The 25,037-nt window shown below is 39.8% G+C and overlaps 1 protein-coding gene and 1 long non-coding RNA gene across 12 annotated transcripts in view; one reads left to right on the top strand and one right to left on the bottom strand.

Annotated features, from left to right (window-relative positions):
- Positions 1–5,523, bottom strand: part of Gm32724 — a 29,813-nt gene extending 24,290 nt beyond the window's left edge. The window contains exons 1-2 of one of the 2 annotated variants that reach the window (XR_001780871.2): positions 3,258–5,523; positions 1,012–1,110 (exon numbers count right to left, since the gene is read on the bottom strand). This is a non-coding gene — a long non-coding RNA (predicted gene, 32724). The remainder of the gene's footprint in view (positions 1–1,011; positions 1,111–3,257) is intronic. The other variant, XR_001780870.1, reaches the window with a different exon arrangement.
- Positions 3,298–21,191, top strand: Zkscan8 (zinc finger with KRAB and SCAN domains 8). 10 transcript variants are annotated; one of them, NM_139141.4, is made up of 6 exons: positions 3,298–3,467; positions 7,391–7,893; positions 9,106–9,274; positions 12,097–12,188; positions 12,503–12,626; positions 13,450–21,191. In NM_139141.4, exons 2-6 carry the CDS (start codon positions 7,474–7,476, stop codon positions 14,409–14,411), a joined length of 1,767 nt encoding a protein of 588 aa, NP_631880.2. In that variant the 5' UTR covers positions 3,298–3,467; positions 7,391–7,473; the 3' UTR covers positions 14,412–21,191. The 10 variants fall into 10 exon arrangements, with proteins under 10 accessions (NP_631880.2, NP_001238762.1, NP_001238763.1 ...); XM_030247475.1 differs by having other exon boundaries at positions 3,315–3,467; positions 7,369–7,893; XM_017315646.2 differs by having other exon boundaries at positions 3,339–3,467; positions 12,473–12,626.
- The last annotated feature ends 3,846 nt before the right edge of the window (positions 21,192–25,037 follow it).

Below are 25,037 nucleotides of genomic sequence, written 5' to 3'. Positions count from 1 at the left end.
ATCCACACTGAGAATACCACAAGATTGGGCCCAATAATATCTCCTTATGGAAGGAGCAAAGTAATAAATAAAATTCAACACACATACACACACACAATTATAAATTCCATGAAAATAAGCAGATATTGCTCTACTCAAAACTAGCTCTACTTTTCAGAATAGTGTTGGGCATATAAGGCATTAAATAATATTTGTAGCAAAAAGTGGAAAAGGGAAGACAAAGTCAAGACAGGTTTGTTTTTTTTTCCACTATTGGATTGTTAAAGGAAAAAAATATAATATCATTGAGTTGACAGATACAGGCAAGCAAGAAGGTTGCCAGTGGATTTCATGGTTAGTGACTTGGCACTAGTAAAAGTACAAGCAGGCAAGCACGGTGAACCAAACCTGCGATTGTAGCATGCCAGAAGACAAGGCAGGGAGATCATGAGTTGTGTGCCAGTGTGAGAAACATAGAGTATGACACTGTCTCAAAAAGCAAGACCCCTCCCCCACAAAAGTACAAAAGTATGTATTCAAATAGATCCAATATTACAACCCAAAAGGCTTATAAACATGTAACAAGTGAAATTTCTAGACCTAATATCTAATGAATCCCAGACATTTCTGGCAGCAATGACTGTGTTGTAACATGTGACTTCACTATAGGTGTGCTTCTCAACACATAACATGAGCACTTCATGTTGTATTTGCCATTAAGCCAAGTAATAACAACAAATGCCACCTAAAATAACTCAGTTCCAAAATAAGACTATCGAATCTTATGGATCTCAGAGTTTCTACTGTACAAACTTTTCTGCTTTCATACAAAGACAATTTAATTATGGAAAACAAAATATTTTTTAGATGTTCCTACCATTGTTTCTCAGCATGTATCAAATCACAGATACTGGCATATCTCTGATTGTATCATGTTAGAATGTTTGATATTTTTAATTTCTGCTTGAGTTTCTGACTTGAGTTTCATTTTTTTAAGAAATTGTTAAGTTAGCCAGACACAGTGAGTCGCACCTGTAATCCCAACACTTGGGAGGTCAAGGTAGAAGTATGTGAAGAGTTCAAGGTCATCCTCAGAAACATAGGTTGAAGGCAGTTTGGACTTTATGAAACCTGTCAAGAAGAAAAACTAAATCATCAAATTAGTTTTGGTTTGTGATTAAGACAGAATTCCCAGCAATATCTGAAATGACCACAACCATACTTGTGCTACTTTGTACTACATGCTTTTACAAAGTGGAATTCCCAGTATTGTCAATTATAAAATCAAAATATTGCTCTAACTACAGAATCTTACATTCTAACCACAGAATCTTACATCAAAACAGCAACTGGCCCTGATAGAATCTTTAATCTTCCCTCTGGAATTTCAGAGGGAAATTCCAAGCCTCTGTCTTCAGCACTGCTTCCAACATTCTTGTCTTCCAAGCTCCTACAGAACACTGAGGTTTCAACAATCAATGGTCCTTCTAGCCCAAATGTCCAGTCCTTCCACATTTCTCCCCCTAAACATAATCAGGTCTGTCACAGCAATACCCTATACCCAGTACCAATTTGTATAGGGTTGTATTGCTATGATGAAACACCATGACCAAAAAGCAAATTGGAGAGGAAAGGGTTTATTTGGCTTACACTTCTAGATCATAGTCCATCATTGGAGGAAGTCAGGACAGGGACTCAAGCAGACCTGGAGTCAGGAGTAGATGCAGAGGCTATGGAGAAGGCTGTTTACTGTCTTGCTTCCCCTGCTTTGTCCAGCCTTCGCTCTTATAGAACCAGGACTATCATCCATGGATGGCATCACCCAGAATAGACTGTGCCCTCCTCCATTGATCACCAATTGAAAAAATGACCTACAGCTGGATCTCATGGAGGCATCTTCTCAACTGAGGCTCTTTCCTCTCTGATGAATCTAATTTATGTCAAGTTGACACACAGAACCAGCCAGTACATGTAATAAATGCAGAAAAACCTTCATTCAACAAGAACATCTTGTTGGAAATTATAGAACACACACTGAAGTCCTATAAACATAGAGTATGGGAAAGATCTCAGTGGGCACAGAGGTGTTATTAAACATCAGAGAATCCATATAGGCTAAAACCCTATGGGTACATAAAGTGTGGAAAGCCTGTATAAGTTAGGCTCTAACTAGGTATCAGAGAATTTATAGAGTAAATTAGTTCTACTAAAAAGAGAACAGTACCAAAAATTACTTAGTGCTCAGGATTAATAGACAGAATCTACCTTAGAGACCACGAGTGCCCATAATGTGGGCAAAACTTCAATCATCATTTAAAAACTTGAATCAAAGAATATGAGTCAAATATTCTTTTATTTCTAATTTAGTTGTTTTGAAAGAGGAATCAACTTCAGAAGGCTTTAACCTATTTGTATTGACTTACATTTATAATACCAATTTTATAATCCCAAATTTATAATCACTTGATTTATGCTTTTAATCCCAACACTTGGGAAGGTGAGGCAGGAAGTTTGCCCTGCGGCCAGCTAGGGCTACAGAGAGACTTGATCTAAACTAGCAAAACAACAAAATGTAACCCTGTCTATTGTGTTCACTTGTGACCCAAGCTTGGCAATTCCTGGCTGAATATGACTTCTCCCTTCTGTTCTAGTTCTTTGCTTGTCCATTCGTTTATATGACACTAGGTAAGACATTCACATGTCCTCTGCCTCATTTCCTCGAGATGAGAATGAGATTCACCAACTCTATCTCAACAAGTTGAAACAGATAAAAGTTGTCTTTGACATTAAAAAGTAAACCAATGTTCATTGTTTTCCACCAATTTTCTATTTAAATTTTAAGTTAGGGGTCTGGTTATTTTGTAGACGTTTTGTTGTTTCCAACCATAAGTATCTGGAGGATGAGAACACTCATAGTCAAAGAGAAAGCAATGGTCAGTAGGAACTTTATAAATATACTACTGTTCCTAGGAACTACAAAGGTTTAAATTCTTCAATACGCAGTGAAAGTTGGGAATTTGGAGTAATCATGAAGCATTAATGGGAAAGCACAAGGTAACTAAGAAGAATAAAGAGAAATCCGTTAAGTATACTCCTGAGCCCAGCGCAGGCCTCTGGATCTGTGATCAGCCACCCAACTCTTAAACTTGTCACCTGAAGCCCGAGGCTGGCCAGACAAAAGCTTAGGTGACTTAAAGCTATGTCACTCCTCAGGATGTCCCGCATAGCCGCCCTCCACCTGGTGTAGCTGAGGGCGCTCGGTCCTTTTGCTGGCCTACCATAGAGCTGTCAGACCTCCGAGCTTCCTAGAGAGCTTCCGGAAGTGGCTGTGGGGCAAGATGCGTGCTGCCCGGCTCTGCGGCTCCAAGGGTTTGGAACTTAGCGGCTGCAGGGGTCCCGCTCGGGTTCGGTGTCCGTCGCGTCTCCTCGCGCGCTTCCCTGTCCGCGCTGTGCCGCCTCCCGCCCTCGGGCAGCGTGGGGAGCTCTCGGTGAGTGCGCTGGGCCGAGCAGGGGCGCTCGGGCAGCGGAGGCCCGAGAGCGGGGAGCGGGTCGGTTCAGGGCCTGCCGCCGCTGAGCAGGCCGACACCCGGCCCCAACTTCCTACGGGATGGCTCTCCTCATCGCCAGTCATCATGTATATAATTTTGCACTCGCTCTTACTTGTAAAGCCGGCCCGTGTACCAACTGTTTCTACTCAGCAGTTTTGCCGATCGGTCTCAAAATTCATTTTTAAAGATAATAATTTTTTTCTTTTGAAGCCTCTACCCCACGTGGAAATCTTTGATTTTTTTTTTTTTTGTTACTCTTTTTTTTTTTTTTCTACCCATAAAAGAAGTATATTATGAAAGTAGTTCATGTAATGGCTGAACAGTTGTATGCAAAAGAAATACTTTAAGTAATTCTGGGGTAACAAAATTAAACCTTATTCAGAATACTTTGCTTACCTAGTTTATTAAAGCTAACTGAAATAGAATCTTGAAAATTCGGTAGGTTCCCATTCCCAAAACTCGGGTCATTCATGAGTAATCTCTGTTGGATTTCTAAGACGTTGACCACCACTTGACCACATACTTCTATTTGTCCGATTCACTTAAGTATTGCTATGCAGCAATCATCATTTTAGTGAATGTGCACGTTTTGAGTTCCTTGTGGTTAAATATAAAAATGTCAGTCTTAAAAGCATTCATCAAAGCAACTTCCTTGAGAAGCCCATAGCCACGCTTGTGCGTCTGGCCCTCTCCTGAGTGCCTTTCTCCTAACCCTCATGCTCAAGCCTTATTAAAATAACTTTTAAAATCTCCAAAACAAACAAACAAAATGAATGAATGCCATTTCAGATAACTACAAAGCATGTTTGTTTCATCTACTTCTTCTTAATCTCTAAAACCTGGAGATTATCATTCCTGGTTTGTATTCGGTTCTCAGACATCTCTCAAGTTTAATTAATCAGAAAGGAAAGTACATCTCCTGCATCTCTTGAGAAGCCAGTATTTGAGTTGTGCCTTCCTTAGTTTTCAAGGCTTTAACATTTTCGATCCCGAATAAGCCTAAGATTGTTGCCTTTCCGTTCATAAGGCAATCATCCTGACCAGATGTTCTTCAAGGATGGTGTGTAGGGATCAGTGTTTCTCTGTAGGTACTTTCCAACACTGCAATGTGTATGCACAAAATTATTAGAGAGGAGAATGAAATGGCCATGTATGTTGGTGCATGCCCGTAATTAATTGCATGCTGTACTAGGGTTGGGAAATCACCAGTTTGAAAACAACCTTAGAGAATTTTGTTTTGTTTGGGGAGGATAGGTAAGGTCCACTCATGCCACAGTACCGTAGTGGAGGTCAGAGGACAATTGCAGGAGTCTGTCTTCTCCTTCCACCTTGTGGGTTCTGGGAAAGTAAACTCGGGTTGTCAGGCTCAGCAGTGGGCACCTTTATCTCCTGAACGGTCCCTCAGAGCCCCGTGTCTTTTTAACAGTACACCAGTCATATTGGATTGAGGACCTATCTTATTTCAGTTATAACTTCATGTTAATTTGATTATATCTATCTACAGTCTGCAAATAGGGTACATTTATAAGCATCTTTTTTGAAGACAGTAACATGAATGATGAGAAGCTTAACCAAAGTCAAGGAGAAGTCACCACTGCAGCCTTAGCAAGGGATATATATATAAACAAGAACAGAAACCATTAGTGTATGTATTCCCCACAAAGAAACAGGGACATCAAAGTGAGCTCTTTGGACCTGGAGCCTCTACTCTTAAAACAAATCTAGACACATTCTATGTTGTGTTGTAAATATAGCGCTCTAATGTTCTTTAATTCTATCAAGATAAAATTTTGATGAGTATGAAATTAAGAGAGCAAAACGTTTTTACAACCAATAATGTACCATTGTGAGAAAAGTAGTGTGTGTAGATATCGAGAATAAGGAAAATAAATAATTTGGCCAACAATGAAAGTAGTCCAAGAAGACTTAAATGAAAAGATAACATTCATGGACTGAAGAACCCTTGTTAAGATGTCATTCATAATGTGATATCAATACTGTTAAGATAGTATTTCTAAACTGAGATATAGATTCAACACAAGTTCAATTCTAGCATTATTGGGAATCAATAAGCTTATTCTAATATATGGATCAAAAAAGCAACAACCAGCAAAGCCAAAACAGCTTCAAAAACAGAAAAGTTGCAGGATTCGAACTACTTTGAAAGTTCGAGAGAAGGTAGATATATAGGTCACAGTAAGGGAATAAAGACTCCAGAAATAGTGTTTGTGGCCAGTCAGACCTCCCCCCCACCCCCGCTCTGATGAAAAGGCAAGTGATCCAGTATATAATCCTTTCTGTGAATGGAACTACAACAGATTTTCATGTGTATGTAAGGAGGGGGACCTCCACCCACACCTTCACTTCTGCAAAGGTTAATTAAAAATCAAGCATAGGCTTAAAACCTGAAACTACAAACTTTTAGAAGAAAACCTTTGTAATTTGGAGTTAAACAGACATTTCTTAGATTTGACATCAAAAGTACAATCTTTAAAAATTTCGATAAATTATACTTCAAAAAATTTCAAATATCATCTTCAAAGCTTTCAGTTAGAAGAATAGAAGAAAGTCAATATTTATAAATAATGTATCTCATAAAGGACCTGTATCCAGAATATATAAAGAGTTCTCAAGTCTTAAACATACAAACAATATAAACCTCAATTACAAAACAATCCTGGGCAAAGCATGGAATTGCATGTAGTTCTAATACATGAGAGAGAGGCAATAGGCTCACCAGTTAAAGATCAGCCTGACTACATGATAAGACCCTATCTCAGCAGCCTAAACAAGTTAAATAAGTATGTAAGTAAACCTGGTACATGCCTGTAGGCCCAGTATTTAAGAAGCTGAGGTGTGAGAATCACAAGTTTGGCACTGTCTTTGGTTATAGAATGAGACTGTGCCAAAAAAAATAAACGCAAAGTGGGCCAAAATCTTTAAATAGATTCTTCACCAATATATGTTCAATATTGTTAGTAAAAAAACAAGTCAAATTCATAACAGATTACTATAAACCTATTATAATGTTTATTTTTTAATACAATTTCAAGTGCTAGTGGAATGCAAAATATAGCCACCTTGGAAACAATTCAGCAGTTTTTTAGATACTACACTTAAAACTCAGCAGTTTACTTCTTACTTCCATGTTTTACCTCACTGAATTAAAAACTCACAAGATCATGCATGTACACGGTGGTTTTATTCATAATTACAAACAGGAAAAAACTCATTTGGTGGCAGTGTAGATGAATAGTCATCTGTATGAGAATAAGCATACATATTGATGTTAGGTGTCTTCTGCTAAGTGAAAGTTGTCAAACTCAAACACTACTGAATTTTATTTCTGTAACATTCTGGAAGGTCTTTGGTGTGTGGGTTTAGATTTGTAGATTTTGATAAGACGTTCTGTTCTTTGCAGATCCACTGCTCCAAATAGATTTTTAGGAGTAAGAGATGAAGTCCAAGAGATAACTCTGAGACAAGAGGGAAAATAGGAAGCCTAAATAGGGTTGTGAATCTTAGGTAATGAAGAGGAAAGGATTAAAGGGTTCATAAACTAGAACAAGGTTAAGAGAGAGCTAAAGTACACAAGACAGTTGAGAGCCGCAGATGTACAAGGTACCGTGAGGAATTCAGTGTGTGCTGCTCCGGAGTACCTGATAATTAAACATAGAATTTTAGTTAGGCTGACTCTCCATGGTCTCCATCCTCCACAACCCTAAAGAGAAAGCAAATGGAAGGGTTTGTACCATGGGTGGGTTTGGGCTGCCAGATTATTTAGGGCACTCATTAATATATCTTGGTAAGTTACTATGATTTTTGCCTTACCTTAACATAGTTATCATTTTCTGTTCTGGAAGAAGTGCCCTGGAGGTTCTTGGAAGACTTGTAAGAAGATACAGAAGGTAGAGGAAAGAGATCTTCTGAGCTTTACTGGCCCTAAATGGCTACAGAACCAAGAAAGCCTTCTTCAGCCCCATCTCCACCAGACCAGGCTCCTGAAGAGGATCTTGTCATTGTCAAGATAGAGGAGGATCATGGTTGGGATGAGGAATCCGGTGTGCATGAGAACAACACACCTGGCCAAGAACTGTTTCGTCTACGCTTCAGACAGCTCTGCTACCAGGAGACATTAGGACCTCGGGAAGCTCTGATCCAGCTCCGTGCATTTTGCCATCAGTGGCTGCGGCCAGACTTGAACAGCAAGGAGCAGATCCTGGAGCTGCTGGTGCTGGAGCAGTTCCTGACCATCCTGCCAGGGGAGCTGCAGGCTCTGGTTAAGGAGCACCAGTTACAGAATGGAGAGGAGGTGGTAACCCTATTGGAGGACCTGGAAAGGCAAATTAATGTCCTAGGGCGGCCAGTAAGTAGCTGTGCATGCTGTGACTGAATTCCTGAAAGCTTTGTAGAAAGACATTGGCTTCACTTTGAGGAATAAATTCTATTCACTGGTTTCTTGTAAATGCAGATGAAAATTTTAATTTTGTAAAAGGTAGAATCCATTTTCATCCTCCTAAGATCCATCCCACACTTGTATTATTGTCCTTGCTTACTATATGGGACCATAATACACAAGGAGCTTATATTACTTTTTTTCTGGGGTACCTGTAACACAAACAGTCAGGGTTTGGGCCAGATATTTCTACATCTTTGGCCTCTTATTCAAGGAATTGGAACAAAGACCCACACAAATTGTACAGATAGCAAGGAAATGTTATTCAATGGCAGAACAATGGTACAAAGTAAGAAATACAATCAAGAGTCCTAGGCTACTCAAGTGAAACTACTCAAGTACTCTAGGGCCTCAATTATTTGGGGCTTCTTCTGGGGTTCAAGAGAAAAGGGAATTTGTTTGCTAGTAGGCATGATGAAGATGAATCTTTGTTTTCTTGGAGGATACAATTTGTCTTATTGGCTCATGCACCCAAAATCAGTCTAGGCCTGTTTGACCCCTACCTTCCTTACCCAGAAGTAACTGGAATGTGATTGGGTACAAGCTTTCTAAATGTCATGGTTGTTAGAGGGAGGAGAGATTTATTCCCTTGTTCTGAGTAGGGTGTAGGTACAGCTCAAAGCAGGTGAGGTCCTATATCACTAGCAGGTGCTAGGTGCATTGTTCAGAGAGCAAGGATGGGGGACAGGTCTTAATAGGAAGCGAGTAAGCAAAGCCCAGCTTGCCTTGCCTGGATAATGAAAGATGACTACTTCCTAGAATATGAGCTTCCTAGGGTTGTTTTGTTTTTGTTTTTGCTTCCTAGTTTCTTATCAGAAGAATATTTTGCTATTGTGTGACCCTATTTTAGTTTTGTGGGTTATTCATCCTAAGTTAGAGTTCTGAATCCTAATATTGGTGTTTGATATAGTAGAGAAATATCAACAGAAATTGTTTCTTTAGTACTAAACCGAAACAAATACCTTCTTTCTGTACTAATTTCTTGCTGCCCTAGGAAGTAAATGACATAATATTGCTTGCTTTCCCAAATATGAACACCCATGAAAGGCGTTGACTCCACTACCACCTTCACTTCATTTCTCAAAGGAACTCTGTGTAACTCTGCTGTCCCATTGTTTCTAGGTCTCAACTCATACACATGGGCACAGAGTACTCTGGGATGAAGTCATACCTTCAAAATCTGCATCAGAACCTCCAAGTATTCACGTACAATCCTTGGCCACCGTGCCCAAATCTCCAGTGCCCCAGAAACCACAGGACAGGGGAAAGAGGCCAGATTTCACTTACAACGGTGAGGAAAGAGACTTGTATTTGGGGTACCTGTCTCATTCAGGAACTAGCATCAGTGTTTGAGTAGTCTCAATCTTCTGGGTTTGAATGTTTATAGAAGTAATACATGAACTTTTCCTATGCAGATAAATAGCTGTTGACCCCCTACTGGGGCACAAAGGACACACCAAAGAAACAATCTATTGAAAACTAACTTATGAACCAATGAGTATAATTAGAGGTAGGGTAAAGGATTTTTTTTTTTATTTTTTATAGGAACATGGGTAGCTTAGCATCAGCTATACCACTAAAGAAATGTCTTAGCACCAGTTAAGTGCCTACATGGGAATGAGGAAGGGGGCTTGTGATCCTTTCCCACACACGCAGGTCTTCTGTATATAGCCACAGCGGCTAAGAGGTCAGAAGGTCAATGGTCATATTGTGCACAGAGAACAACAGTAGACCATCAGTTCTAGGTGTAAACTTATGAACAAAGAATTTGAGTGTGTTTTGTTTTGTTTTGTTTTGTTTTATGAATTGACACATTTGTTAATTCCATTTACAGGAGATCTTTTTTTTAGATTTTGCTAGTATTATAACATTATATTTGCAAATACTTCAGTACTTTACAACAAGAGCATTTTGATAACCACAATAAGAAGATAGTTAGGAATGGTGGTGCTGACCTAATCCACAGATCATACTCATCTTTTGCCAGTTGTCCCAGTGTTTTCTCTGGTTCAGAGCCCACCCTATGACCTAGGACAGCTAGTCATAAATTCTTCAGTATCCTTAAATTTGTCATTTTTTTCCATTATTTCTTAGTTTTTCTTTTTATGACCTTAACAGTTTTAAAGAACATAGATCAAAATTAGTAGAATGGCTACAAATTGGGTTTTTTTGAACTTTTCTCATATTAGGTTCAAATTGAATATATTTAGCAAGAACACTACAGAAAATTGGCCTATTGTAATGTTATTTTTGATGACTTAAGATTAATCTTGCTAGTTTAATCACTATAAAGTTATTGTTTTCCCCTTTATAACCAAGTAATTTAGGAGGAAGTTCTCATGAAGCTTTGGAAATATCTTAACCAAACTTGTTGCTAATACAGTAATTTTAATATTTTTGATGTTTCATTTTTACTTTATTTTATTAAAGCTTCTCAACTGAGTCAGGGAATATTACTAAACCAATTACAAGTGGTTCTTTCTCAGTCATTCATTCTATGTTGTTGCATTGTTCATCTTAAGAGAAAACATTTACTTCTTTCCCTTCTAGTTTACCCATGGATACATAGGAGGAGACTAGAAGTCATGTTGTGTACATTCTGTTTCCCTCACCTTACTTTTACTAGTAGTGTGTGTACACAGACATACCCCTGCCAGGAGGGCAGAGAACAACTTTCTTCATGAGTCAGGTCTTTCCATCCACCATGGGTTCTAGAAATTGAACTTGAGCTGTTGGGCTTATATGAAAAGCACCTTTGCCCGGATGCTCTCTCTGGCCCCTCTACCTTATTTTTTGTGATGGGGTCTTTCTCTGAATATGTATGTCCATTTCTGCTAGATTATCTGACCTCCAGGCCACCAGGATCTGCCTGTTTCTGTTCTCTTTCAACTCCCAGGATTGGGGCTTCAAACATAAGGCTTTTATGTGGGTGATGGGACTTTGAACTTACATCCTCATACATACAGCAAGCACTTTACCACTGAGCCATCATGCCAGCCCTAAGTGTGTGTAGAGGAGGGGTGGGTGTGTCTGGGTTGTTTTGGGCAGTGCTAAGTATCTTAACTCATGGTGTTACTCACCCAAGGCCAGCACTCTTCTAACTGGGCTATGTCTTCTACCCTTCCATTTTATTGCTGTTGTTTACTTATGGGCATATAAATTCTTTGTTTCAGAAACATTGGGTTCTCTGTGCTTACTTCATACTTGGCCAGATGAAGCCTTATGTCTGTGTCTTTTTTGGCATTGTTATTTTTTAGAAATAACTTATTTTTGCAGAATAGCATATTCTAGGCTATTTGTCTTTGTTTGGTTTGAGGTTTTGTTTTTCCATTTATGGGATTTATAATACTTTATTTTGCTTAAGTGAAATTGTTTTTTGTATTTTGAAACAGGTCTATGTGTAGTGTTCTTTGGCTTATAACTTACTTTGTAGATCAGCCTAGCCTCAAATTTGTGGTGGTCCTCCTGCCTGTACCATAAGGGCTAGAGCTATAGGCATTTGCCACCCCACCAGCATATAAGTGAACTTGTGATATTCCTATACTGGATCTTAGTCAAAAGGCTAAGACCTTTTAATATTTCTAAGGAACAAGCATAGAAACACTTTATTTAATTATATAATTCTTGTCTGAAGTCATAAATCTTGTTGCCCAAGACATATGTTGCTTAACTCTAAGGTTGATTTTGCTAATTAAATGCTCAGTATCTGTGAGAAGCAGACACGGGCAATCATGGCAGAGATCATCAGCAAGATTGTTATCTTGCTTACTAGAGTTTGTCGGTCCTCATGTTCAGTTTCCAGGACACTGGAATGTAAAGGAGCATCACACATAAACACAAAGACAATACTTTTAGTAGAGAAGAAAATAGAAATCCGTTCCCATTAGGAAATCAGGATACTTAATTTATTTGACTGTATAAGTTCAGGTACATTAAAGTACAGATGTGCTATGAGCATTCATGGATATGGGCCAGAATCCAAAATGTCAGCACTTTATGTGCAAAATCCTTGGCATATATATGCTGAAATAGAAATAATTTTGGATAAGTGAATGCCGGCTCCCACAACCATGCAATAAAACTAGTCAATTCATAGCTCCTTTCTCCTCCCAGCCATGTCCTCTTCTCAGAAACCTACTCCTTCCCAGAAGGGAAGTTCTGGAGATCAGGAAGTGACAGCTAGACTTCTCACTGCAGGGTTCCAGGTGAGTTGTCCTCCTTCTCACTAAAAGCCTGTACCTCTATTTGACAATATTGTGGCAAACGCCCATCTCTGTCTGTAGCGGTACCTGTTTAAGAACTTTCCCTGAATCCTTTATACTTAGTACTAAACCAGTCTTTGATCTCCCCACACCCCCAATAAATCCAGTGCACTTTCCTTTTCCTCCCAGCTATTCCCACCCTTTTGCATAGCACACTCCTGCTTCTTCACCTCTCCTAAAGTTGTAGTTACCTCCAACACTGGTTTTGAGCTGTGGAACCTTTCTAGGCCCCAAATGAGGGTCTTGTTTTGTTTCAGACTTTGGAAAGGATTGAAGACATGGCTGTGTCTCTTATTCGAGAGGAGTGGCTTCTTGATCCATCACAGAAGGATCTGAATAGAGATAACAGGCCCGAGAAATACAGAAACATGTTCTCCCTGGGTAAGGAGAGCTATAGTTATAATGATTTAAGAATTTTCTCTTTGCTTGTTGTGTCTCTAGTAGCTTTATAACATTTCTGGAGGACGTAGTGGAGCTTAAACTCGGGATTTGGTGGAGATGGCTCAGTGGTTAAGAGTGGTTTCTACTCCTCCGGAGGACGGGAGCTCTGTTCCCAGCATCCACATCAAGTACCTCATAGGCACCAGTACTCCAACTCTAGGGGATGCAGAGCCTTCTGGCCTCTGCAGACACCCAACACACGTGACATACGTAGTCATAAATTTGCTTTAAATTTTTTCTAATCTTAAAAGAAACTCAGAATTCAAGAGATGGATATTAGATTGAGACTTCTTGGGGTCTAAAATGAAACATTTTGTTCTCCAACCCAGAGTTCTTTACAGTTTGTACCTGAACTCCCTGAGTTCCCACCTTTCTTCCAGTTCCCATTGGACCATCATATTGGAATGTTTCTGTCACGAGCCAGTGGTACTTCCAACCCTTTCAGGACTGTTTGGTACATTCTCACCGACTCAATAGATCTTGTAGGAGTTCTTTATCTTTTTCTGCTCCCCACCTTACACTTCTCAGTTGATCCCTTTCCAGCTTTACTCGCCTATCAGGGAACCCCCTTTTCCTGGCACCCCTTTCCTAGTTGGCATTTGTTTCGTACTTCTGTTTGGTCAACCCACATATATCTCTCCTATTTTAAATAGAGAAAATTGTATTTCCTGTAGCTTCAATGAGAACATCACTTCCCCCTTTCTTCTAATATAAAAATAGAAAGTGACTTTGAAAATGATTGTCTGCTACACGTTTATTTCAGATGGCGAGACCAGGAGTGAGAACAAGGAATTATTTCCAAAACAGGGAATATCTCCCGGAATCCAGCCACATGGAGAGGCAACTGCCAAGTGCAATGGGGATGTTATTGTGGGTCTTGCACATGGAGAAACCCAAGACCTTCTGGGCAAACTAGAGAGGCACCAGGGAAATCCCACACAAGAGAGACGACATAAATGTGATGAATGTGGGAAAAGCTTTGCTCAGAACTCAGGCCTTGTTCGCCACTGGAGAATACACACTGGAGAGAAACCCTATCAGTGTACTGTGTGCGGTAAAGCCTTCAGTTACAGGTCGGCCCTTCTTTCCCATCAGGATATCCACAACAAAGTGAAGCGCTATCACTGCAAGGAATGTGGTAAGGCCTTCAGTCAGAACACAGGCTTGATCCTACACCAGAGAATCCACACTGGGGAGAAGCCCTATCAATGTAATCAGTGTGGGAAGGCCTTTAGTCAGAGTGCAGGCCTTATTTTGCACCAGAGAATCCACAGTGGGGAGAGACCATATGAATGTAATGAATGTGGAAAAGCTTTCAGTCATAGTTCACACCTCATTGGACATCAGAGAATTCACACTGGGGAGAAACCCTATGAGTGTGATGAGTGCGGGAAAACCTTCAGACGGAGCTCACATCTCATTGGCCATCAAAGAAGCCACACTGGGGAGAAGCCCTACAAATGCAATGAGTGTGGGAGGGCCTTTAGTCAGAAGTCGGGCCTCATTGAACATCAGAGAATCCATACTGGAGAAAGACCCTATAAGTGTAAAGAATGTGGGAAAGCCTTCAATGGGAATACTGGTCTCATTCAGCACCTGAGAATCCACACCGGGGAGAAGCCCTATCAGTGCAGTGAGTGTAGGAAGGCCTTTATTCAGAGATCCAGCCTCATCCGGCATCAGAGAATCCACAGTGCAGAAAAGCCTCAAAGCACAGGAGTTTAGGAGAAGCTTTGGTTGTAGTGTGAGCATCATTTGGCATTAGAGAAACCATGTACTAGTGGAAAAGTCTAGTGAAAAGGGCAGAATCTGCAGCTGTAACAAAGCTAAGAACAGCACTTGACTAGTTTGGGCCCAATCCCTGATCTGAGTTGATTTGTTTGACTGTCTTTGGGGCAAACCTTAGCAGCTCAGTAGATTCTTCAGGATAACAGTAAATGGCTTATTGTAACTTGAAACACTATATTTTGTCTTTCCTGTGAGTAGCTCTAAGTTTGAGAGAAACCACTCCTCCAAGCTTCTCTGTTTCTTCCCATTTCCTGTGGTCCTTTTTTTGTCATCCCTTGAAGGTGCCCTTGAAATCCTAATCTAAGACACTGCTTGAGTCCAAGGCAACCCTCAATGAGACTAAGACTTGTGTTGGCTTTTTAATATCCTAGTTAGAGAGAAATTGTAGCACATTTAAATTATTACTCTAATACTCTTAGACGATAGATACCCATATTTCTCCACAAAGTCAATGCTATCTTTTTAACAGCACTGTAGCATTTTTCTTCGTTTAGAACCTTTACTGACTCCATTGAGTCCCTGAGCATCTGTACATAGCCTTCACCACCCCCAGTCTCAATCCTGTGCCGACAAAGGAAGTGGACGAATTAGTGATGATGGTGGGCGTGATGGAAAGAAAGAGGTGAGTGGAGACTCAGCCTGGCTATTCTTGAGCATGGACAGTTGTTTCTCAAGGTGTCTTCTGACTCTCCTTCTGCCTCCCCACTATACACTGTGGTTTGAAAAATATTTGCACTATCAAAGCTTTGGCACCACATAAAAGACAGAGGTGCTTGAAAAAGACATTAAAATCCTTACAAAGAATGTACATCATCCCTCTTGGCCCATTACAGTACTGCTCTCAGGTTCCTATCAGTCCATATAAACTCACTGACCATATGGTCAGCCTGGACCGGCCTTCTCAGATGGCCGAAGCAGATCCAACATTATCTTCCATCTGTTTCCTTCCATTTGCATATCTCCAGTATCCAAATACCTCCGTCTGACTCCTCATTCTTCTGCATTCTTGTACACTCCATCAGTCATCTAACAACAAAGATACATTATTCACTCATTGTCACCTCTGAGGCTTCTATCATAACAGAATACTGTGTGTGTAAAGGAATGAGACTGCTTTTAAAGCAACACATCAGATCTTCTGCGTCTAAAATGTAGAGTTTTTTTGATTGAGTAATTATACTTACTACTTAATAAATACTTATTAAAATGCTTATTCTAAAGTACTATGATTTTAGTAATGCTATCAGTCCTCCAAGTGTTAGGGACAATCTTAGAATTCTCATGTAATGAGAAGCAAGAAAACTATGTGTTACTATTCATTATATTTCATGTTTGACCATTTGACTAACCAGCAGGCTTGGAGTTGAATAGCTTTTGCTTTGCAACACTAATCCTCACACTTAAAATGATTCCATTAATCTTACTCAGAAGACAAATAAGGAGGTTCTGATGAAATCTCTGAAAAAAAATAATAATTTCACACCATGGCTGCCCTAAAAGGATCATTTTAGTTTCTTTGATTAACTTTCTCAGAACAGACCTCTCCATTATTCATTATTTTCTTATCCTCCATTCTGTCTGCTTCATTCCTGTTTAATACAGATTACCATTCCTAACTCCTCTCTAGCACTTCTCACCACTGAGCCATCTCTCCAGCCCCAATAACTTTATTTTTTAAGACAGGGTTGCAAATGTTTAAGAAACCAGAAGCAGGTAAATCTGCCTATGTCCAGAGCCTTGCTTGCTGCTTGAGTCATGCCTTACCTGCTATAAGACAGAGTTTCCGCATAGGTCAGTTCTATGTGGTGTGGCAGTTACATAGGATGAGTACATTTTCAGAGCAGCTAGATGTCTGCATGTGTGCATATATGCATGCCCACTCCTTTCATATACGTTTGTGAAGCACCTGCCTTGAGTTCTAATAAAATTGCCCGTTTTGCATTTGTACCCAGAGTAATATGTGCCAGATACTTCAATCTCAGAATTACTAAGAATCTGGCAGAAGTCCAGAGAAAAGAAAGTATAATTGGAAAATAAATGTTACACTGGGGTGAATCTGAAAAAGGGTGGTCATTTAAAAACCAGTTATTAGAGCCATTATGGTGAGGTACACCTTTAATCATAGCACTCAGGAAGCAGGGGCAGGTGAGCCACCATGGACTGCATAGCAAGCCAGCCTTGAATATAGTGAGTCCAGTCTCAAAAGAAAAAAAAAGGTAAGTGAGGCTGGAGAAATGGCTTAGAGGTTAAGAGTGTGGACTGTTCTTGCGTAGTTATGACCATTGAATTTAGTTCCCAACATTCTTTTTGGGTGGCTCGAAACTTCCTGTAACTCCAGCTCCTTGGACATCCAATATCTCTGGCCTGCACACAGATACACATAAATATATACACATAAACATAATTACCAATAATAAAAAATTTAAATGAGTTATCAAAGGCGATTTATCACATGTATAGAACAGGCCAAGTGTAGAAAAACATAGAAGTCATTGTTAGTCTTGAATTCAGCAAGCGTTAATCAATCTATATTTAATTCAGTTCAGTGGCATTCATTAAGGATGAATTAATCACTATAGGATTAAGCCTTTATCCTATAGTGTCCAGTTTTTCTCTACTTCTGAAATGAGTTGTTCACCAGTATTATCTTCTCCCATCCTAAGCTGTTCATTTTAAGATGTGGCAGAGTAAAGTGGTTTTTCCTAACTTACTTGCTATCAACATACCACTGGAAAAAATCTCTGAGGTATCAAAGAATTTCTCCATGAAGCCAGATAAGTATTCAAGAATGCATGGACCAGTATAGGTTCGCTCTTGTTTCTACACCTCCAGAATGATAGCTGACATTTTTGTTTTGTTTTTCAGCAGTTGCCATGAGCCAAACCCTAAGTTAAATATGTATCCTACATAAGAGCTAATCTCACCACTACATGCCCATCTATGGAAGATCTAACAGAAGCTTAGGGAACTAAGCAACATAACATATCCAGCAAAAGGCAAGATTCTAACCTATACAGCCTGATGCTAGAGCCTGTGATGACCACTGTGCTTTGCTACCAACTGACTGAACTCCAGCCAGCCAAATGAAACCATGTACCCTTGGCATAAGAGCCTAGGTAAAATAATATGCAGTAGTATAGTGTGGATCCATTGCAATTACTGGAAAATTGGTTTAAAATACTATTTGCAGTGAGACCATCTTTAGACTTGGATATTCTTGATTCTTAGTTCAAAAAAGTTATTTTGTCAATAAAACATGCTTAAAGGAGTAACTAGGAGGGTAAAGCAGTTACAGCTTAGTGATACAAATACATTTCTCTGTAGACTTCCTTAAGGAAAGACGTGAGTAGAGCTAGGTTGGGCAGATGGACAGGTGGCAATAGTAAGCTTATCCGAAGCCTACAGTGAGAAACCATGTAGGCTTCTTGCCCGTTTCTAATCACCATTCTGTGTGTCTTCTGTTTTTCTTGATTTTTTTCAAGTGTGGTATTCATTTTTAACCCATTTCCGCTTTAGGTCTTCCTGGTTTTTCATAGTCAACATTCCACTGAAATGTACATAGAATTGCCAGTGTATAAATTAAGATGTTTTATTGTTGTTGTCCTTCTTAATCTCATTATACTTCATCATGTTGAGTTTCCCAACATGTGATGACTATTCTTGGTTGTCATCTTGAATACTACTAGGTGATTAGGCCTATTGGTAGATAGCCATTGTTGAACTACCTGGACCACAATTTGTAAGCCATTCTAATACATCCCCTTTATATGTATTTTTTCATTCTATAAGTTCTGTTCTAGAGAATCCCAAGTAATACAGATTTTCATATCAGAGGTGGTTCTAGAGCAATAGAAGTATTAAGGTGAATTTTTTTTAAGTATTTGGGATAGGTTTGCAGACACCTACAGTTACTGAAGTCTCTCAGAAACTCAGGGAATATTGAAAACCCATGCTGTGAACTGTTTTACAAACTTACAGAGATAAATGCATTTGATTATCCTGATTTACCAGTTGTGAGAGGCAAGAAATTTGTTGAGTCTGTATATAAAACTTGAAAATTTGTAGAAAAAATAAGGAAAATGATACTGCTGGTTGGTTCCTGCTAGCATCTCTGAACAAAGGACAAAGGGAAAGAATGCGCTGCTTGATAAAATTAACCAAATTCTAGCATCTCAGAGTACAGTGAAAAGCAGCAGTGTACTCAGTGATAAAGTTAGCCAGCTCCAGATATGCATAAAGAGTCTAAAGGTTTCTAAGTGTATCTTGCAAGAGAATCTCCACTCCAGCAATCACAGCTCAAATTGTGGACAATCAAACCAAAGCCTTCATTTAAGTTTGGCCACATTTCAAAGAAAATTGAAGTCCCAGCCTCAGAGAGTGTCGGTGGTTAAAGTAAGAGAACATTGGTTGGTCAGCAACGTGATCTGTAACTTGATGTGGAGACGGGTGGTAGGACCCTGCTGAGGTTCAGAACTTTGAACCCTCAGGTTCTCCTGGGTTTACTTCACCTGAGGGAATAGCCTCTCTACCTCGCAGAAAATGTACCCTACCCCTCAAATATTGCCTTGGTTTGGTTTGGTTTGGTTTGGTTTGGGTTTGTTTTTGCCTTTGAGGAAATAAAGAGTGGGTACTTAAGGAAGGTAGTTGCAAATACCAACTATGGCCATGCGATCAGGCGCAGAAATGAGGATTACTGTTTCTTCCAGATTTTGTTAAGAATGTGTTCAGATATTTGTGTTTTCTTTCCTCAATTTCTTACCATGTAATGTAACATCAATTAAGAGAATATCTGTAGTTACCATATTTAAGATTTGAGATACCAAAAGAATGTCCCTCAAGGGACATTGCCATTTATTCTAGAATTAATCATGCATTTGAGGTAATACAAAATATAGTTTTATCATGTTAGGTGTAATTATGATTTGATTAAATATATAATGCATTTGCAGTTGTACATGGGCTAGTTATATCATTTTAGGTGTAATTATGACCTGGCTATTATTTTCATTTGGAAATTAAGCATGGCATAAGAAGATATGATTGTGTGTCAAGGTGACAAGGGGTGAACTTCAGATGGCTCTTCTTGGTTGTCAGCCCGACTACATTTGGAATTAACTGAAGCCAAACTGCTGGGTACACCTGTGAGGATTTTTTTTTCCTTAAGTAAATCATTTCAAGTGTAAAAACTATTTTCTTTTAATCTGGATCTTTTGAGGTAAGAAGATCCACCTTTAGTCAGGGCCACACCTTCTGATGGCATTCAAATATAAGGCTGTGGAAGAAGGAAGCTTTTGCGGTTGTTTCCTTGCTCCTGCTAGTAAGTCCATGCCTTCAATAGGATTAGAGCCAACTTCAGGATTCTGGAATGTTAGGAAGAGCAGCTGAGACTTCTATCCTGATAGAATAAAACAACTGCCTGATTCTAGGGTTTTCCATTAATAGACAGCCATTGTTCTCTCTGGACCACAGCCTGGAAGCTACTCTAATTCCCTTTTTCTACATATGTGTAGATTCATTCTATAAGGTCTGTTCTCTAAAGAACCTTAACTAATGCATCATAAGAATTCTCCTTTCTTTGTCTTATGGTATTTTTTAGGTCATTTCTCTTCTATATCAGGCTCTTGTTAATTAGTCTTTTTTGTCTTCTATACTAAAAATAATTTCTGTACCCTGTTTTTACTTTTGTGTTCCTATTTATCTATTTTGTTACTTCGTGTATTTGAGTTACTTTCTATTTTCCACTTTGTATGTCATCCACTGCTTGGGGAATTTTCCTCAGGTACCTACACACCCTGATATTTGAAACCAAAACTCACTGTTCTGCCTCAATTTGTATTTTATTTTGAAATAAACATCATTGCCTAATTGCTCTACCCTAAAATAGAATCATTGCTTTTTGTGTTTCTCATCCCAACCTTGAAGTTGTCATGTCATCCTTTTCTGTCTTCCACTCTCCTGGTCTAGAACCTTGTTGATCATGCTCATATTCTTCTTGAGGTTTGTTTTTGTTGTTGCGTAGTCTTTGTTTTATACTTCTACAATACCCGTATAGCCTTCCACATAGATCTGCATCATGTAAGCTCAGGTTACTATGATTCCCTTCAGTTTCCTTCCAGAATATCCAACTTATATAACACTTCAAAAATTATCTTCAATCTCCATTCTCATGGTATCTCATTTTTACTTGGCCCCCAGCAGATAATTTTCACCAGTGTTCCATATCCTTGTTCTCCATTCAAGCCTCAGCTTTCATTACTCTCTGGCATGTTTACCTTGGTATATCACATTCAAACCTCCTACAGTTCCTAGTGTTATCTGTTATCTTACAAGCCTTTGCCTCTGTGCCTTTTCCTCATGCTTTTTTGCTTAGATTACTCTTTGACTGTACCTTCTGTTCAAATTTGCTTCCTTCATGTCTTTTGAGACAGCATCTCCTGATTGAGTTCGCCTCACACCAGCATCTTCCCTTATTCTGTCTGCCTAAGCACATAACTTTCAAGTTTGTACTATGATCCATGCACTCATTAATACCTTGCTCTGCAGTTATTTTCTAGCAGTCTATATAGTAGTTTCACATCTGTATTATTTCCAAGTTTAAACTGTAAGCTCCTTGAGGGCAGGGATTATAACTGTAACATTTGTATCACTGCACTCGCTTTAGTGCCTAGTACAGTGCTGAGCACACAGTAGGTGTTTAATAAATGCTTGTTAAATTATTGTGTGGATTTTTTTGTAATGTTGAGATTTTTAAGGGCTTTCAGTAATGTGACCTATTTAGTGCACACAAAAACTACATAACTGTCTCTATAAAATACTATAGTACACCAAGATTTGCCTGTATCAAGGAGTAAAGCCAGAAAAAAAAAATCTAGGAAGCTCTATGTAAAATTTTTAAGTTTTATAAACTATTTCCCTGGCCAAACTTATTGATGAGTTAAAAAGAGTGAAACAGGAAATGAGCCATGTGTAGTGCCACAAGACTAGAATCCCACTTGGGATGTGAGGGTAGGAAGATGGAGAGTTCAGGGTCTATCCTTGCTACTTGAGTGTAGGTCTGCGTTCCACCCCACCACTGGGGTTCTAGGCAGATGAATCGGAGCATTAAACTGCATTTACCCTGTGCCACCCGTGCTGGGCTCCAGGGAAGGGCTGATAATACACTGCTCAGGGAATGGGAAAATGCAGTCTAGGATGTGAGAGGCCAAAGCTGGGGTTCCTAAACTCCTGGGTGTCCAGTCGCCGCTGAAAACCATATGGAGTTGGGAAGGAAGGGTCAGGGGCTCCCAAACTCCTGGACATCCCGAAGGCACTGGGTCACAGGGAATTGGGACCAGAGTGGGGGGTCCACAAGCAACGGGTTCTCAGACTCCTAGACATCTAGACACTTTTGGAAGAGTCAAGAATGGAAGTCTCTCGGTGGGAGGGGTAGGGTGGTTGCGGAGTGGTGCTCTGGCTTAGTTCATTGGAGGAAGTCCTTACTTAGCTTAGTGGCTGGTTCTCTAGGAGGTGGGGCCTGGGGCTGCCTTCTGCGGGAGGTTTAAGCAGCAGGGCTATATAGGTGAAGGCCTTCTCCATGCTTCCCATGGCTGTTATTGATGAACGATACAGTCCTTGGTTCCAAACTGTTGATTGACTGTTCATCATGGAAAATGGATGCATACTAACTCCCCAGGGTGGGCCAGAGATTAAATACCTTTTGCAGGAAGGAGTGTCCAAGAAGGGAAGCTTATTGACTAAACAAACCCTCAGGGCCTCTAGATACCACATTAGCATGGAAAACTCTGTTGTGGGCTACAACAACATTACCACAGGTTACATTTTCTATGTGGGAAGTGTGGCACAGGTTCCAGGCCAGGAATCTGGTGGAGCCACCTGAGACAGTAGTTCAGGCCAGGGCTCTGAACCAGCTCATCCTTACCAAGTTTCCTGGCACGATCCACTCTCCCACACAGAATGAGTTTCGCATCAACCTAGACTTTTGAGACCTTGTTTCCAAAACTAAAGAGAAAAGAACATTGGAAATAACACAAATGCCTATTCTGACAAAAGTACAACTGTAAAATGAGCTGGAAACGGAATGGGTTTTGCATCTGATGTTTGCTTAGTCGTTTAGAAGTTTAGTTATGTCTAGAGACATTTGAGATTATACCATTGGTGAAGAGCTGGGATGCTTCTAGCATCTAGTGGATAGAGTTTAAGGATGCTACTAAGGATCCTTGAAGGTATCCTTCACAAGGCCAAGCTTTAACACACTGATTCTAAACCTGCGAGTCAAAACCCTTTCACAGGGGTTGTATATCATATATTTACATTATGATTCATAATCATAACAAAATTATAATTCAACAAAATATGGTTGGGGATCACAACATGAGGAATTGTGTTGAATGATTGCCAAATTAGGAAGGATTGAGAAACACTGCTTTAATGGAATCATAGGTGTCTGTATATATTCTGTGGTGTGATTTTTAAAAAACCTTAATATTTGAGATTCATAGTAACAATGTTAAAGTTTTTGTTAGTGCTTTCTCTTTAATTGGCACATAGCAACTCATGGGGTAATGGCATTTGAATATGTACACTGCTAAATGATCAAATTAGGATGATTGGCATTTCTGTCATCACACTTGTGTGTGTGTTTAGGACATTTTATTCTCACTATTTTTAACCATGGAGTGAATTTTTGTTGACTGTAGTTATCCTCCTGTACATTTGGTGGCCAGCACTTCAAAAAATAGCCTATGTAAAGGTACTGTGTCTGTTGTGATGTTTTACAGTTGTTTTCAACATCAGATCTGCCACCATCCTCTGCTGAGTGGCAGGGTAAGCATACAAGCAAGTCTGGCTTTCACATGTTGATTCATTACCATACATACCACCAAAGATAAAATACTGGGAATAGCTCTTAAGCAAAGGAAAGAAGACTGCAGTCCAATCAAACCTTTAGCTTTGAAAACAACATGTCAATGAGCACACTCTTTGGTGGCCACTAGACAAAGTTAACTACTATCTGTCCAAGAAAACCATAAATTAGAACGTTCTGTTTGCAAGCAGGATTCAGTCCTAAAGCTTTATGTATTTTTCTAGTTCTACTTAGAAGACAGGGGACTCTAAGAACTGTGATTTCCTAAATTCAGTCACTAAACCAGCATTTGAAAGCACCATAGTCTCAATTTGCAGTTCAGTAGTAGATCATCCAAAAAGCTTAGAAAGAATCAACTCGAGAGTTAGCAATTCAGCTGATGGCTAACTCACCAAAGACATTTATTTCGCTGATGTGTTAAAGTAATCAAAGTCTAAAGAATGGGTGCTGTATTGTTTAGCTTGTCAACCCATTCTGACATTGAACAGCCGGGGAAGCTAAGTGACTTACTGTGGATCGCCCAGTAAGTACACTGTGGGTTTTAATCCATACAGGATGGACTTATGACTCCAACTAAGTATATCATTTTAAGAATTATTCTTTTTACCAGCTTGCATATCCAAACCAGCATAATGGCTATCATGTCTTAAGCTAGTTTCTTAAATAAGTGACCTAAGAAATTTTGCAGTAAGCCACGCTGTTTTGAAATCACTTTGTGTCTGGTTTCTAGTCTTTAAAATAGCACTAAGACCAGAGTTCCTGTGGCCATAATGAAGTCCCATTAGAGAGGTTTCACAGCTGTAAATGACTTTTAAATCCCAAGATTAGATGGTTTTCCTATCTTGGTAAAAGGAAGCAAAGTCCACTTTCTTGGAAGGTAAAACAGGAAATTAGTCTTGGTGGCCAGAAGCAAAAAGGTTCTGTAGCAAAACCAAATTTAGAGGACAACTACAGAGCAAGGTGGGGGGAGGGGGGACCCCACAGTCTGAGCTAATCCAGAGCAAAGTCAAGTCTTGCCTAGGGCTTTTGAGGCACCTGGCCACTACAGGTAGGAATTGAGGAATTTCGGCCTCTCCAGAAGACCTAGGAGCTGTCAGATGCATCTCTGCACATTGGAAGAAGTTCCCTATGTGCCACCTCGGAGGAACAGGTTGCAAGCAGGATCCCCAAGCTGCACCCAGATGCTTCAACCTAGGAAAAGGACTTTCTCAATATTCAGTGCTCCTTTGAGTTGGTATTGCTTCCCTCTTGGGACCACAATCCTAATTTTTCTTGCCATCATTAGTGGGTCTCAACTGCACGTCTGCTCCTGCCACAGCTGGTATCACACCGTCAGTTATCAGTTTGTTTTTCCAAGCATACATGCACAGGTGAGGGGAAGACAAGTAACTGGAAAATAGTATCAGGTGCTCTAAATTCAGAAGATGTTCCCTTCGTCTTCTACCTATACTATGGTGCCCATGCTATTTCCTTGTGAGTGCAGAATAGACTCGTTTATTTTGGCTTGCCAGTAATAGGTCACCATTTACTGGAGCAGTTACCTCCATCCACTCTAGATCCACTTTCCAGCAACTGATGAACATCTCTTATTGTTTCTCCATCCTCTGTAGCAGCATTGGAGGCAAAGCCATGGTAGGGAAGTATCAGTTCCCACCTGCTCCCCCAGAATGTTACTAATGGCCCTTGACAAATTTGCCCTG

This window comes from Mus musculus, chromosome 13 (assembly GCF_000001635.26).
Source record: "Mus musculus strain C57BL/6J chromosome 13, GRCm38.p6 C57BL/6J".
NCBI classification, from domain to species: Eukaryota; Metazoa; Chordata; class Mammalia; order Rodentia; family Muridae; genus Mus; species Mus musculus.
The sequence above is the reverse complement of the archived record's forward strand: the minus strand, read 5'-3'. Positions and strand labels throughout refer to the sequence as shown.

Coding starts and splice junctions, on each gene's coding strand:
- Zkscan8 (XM_017315646.2), top strand. CDS start 7,474: ATGGCTACAGAACCAAGAAAGCCTTCTTCAGCCCCATCTCCACCAGAC. Junction 12,189..12,472: donor TTCTCACTGCAGGGTTCCAG/GTGAGTTGTCCT, acceptor GAACCTTTCTAG/GCCCCAAATGAGGGTCTTGT. Junction 12,627..13,449: donor CAGAAACATGTTCTCCCTGG/GTAAGGAGAGCT, acceptor CGTTTATTTCAG/ATGGCGAGACCAGGAGTGAG.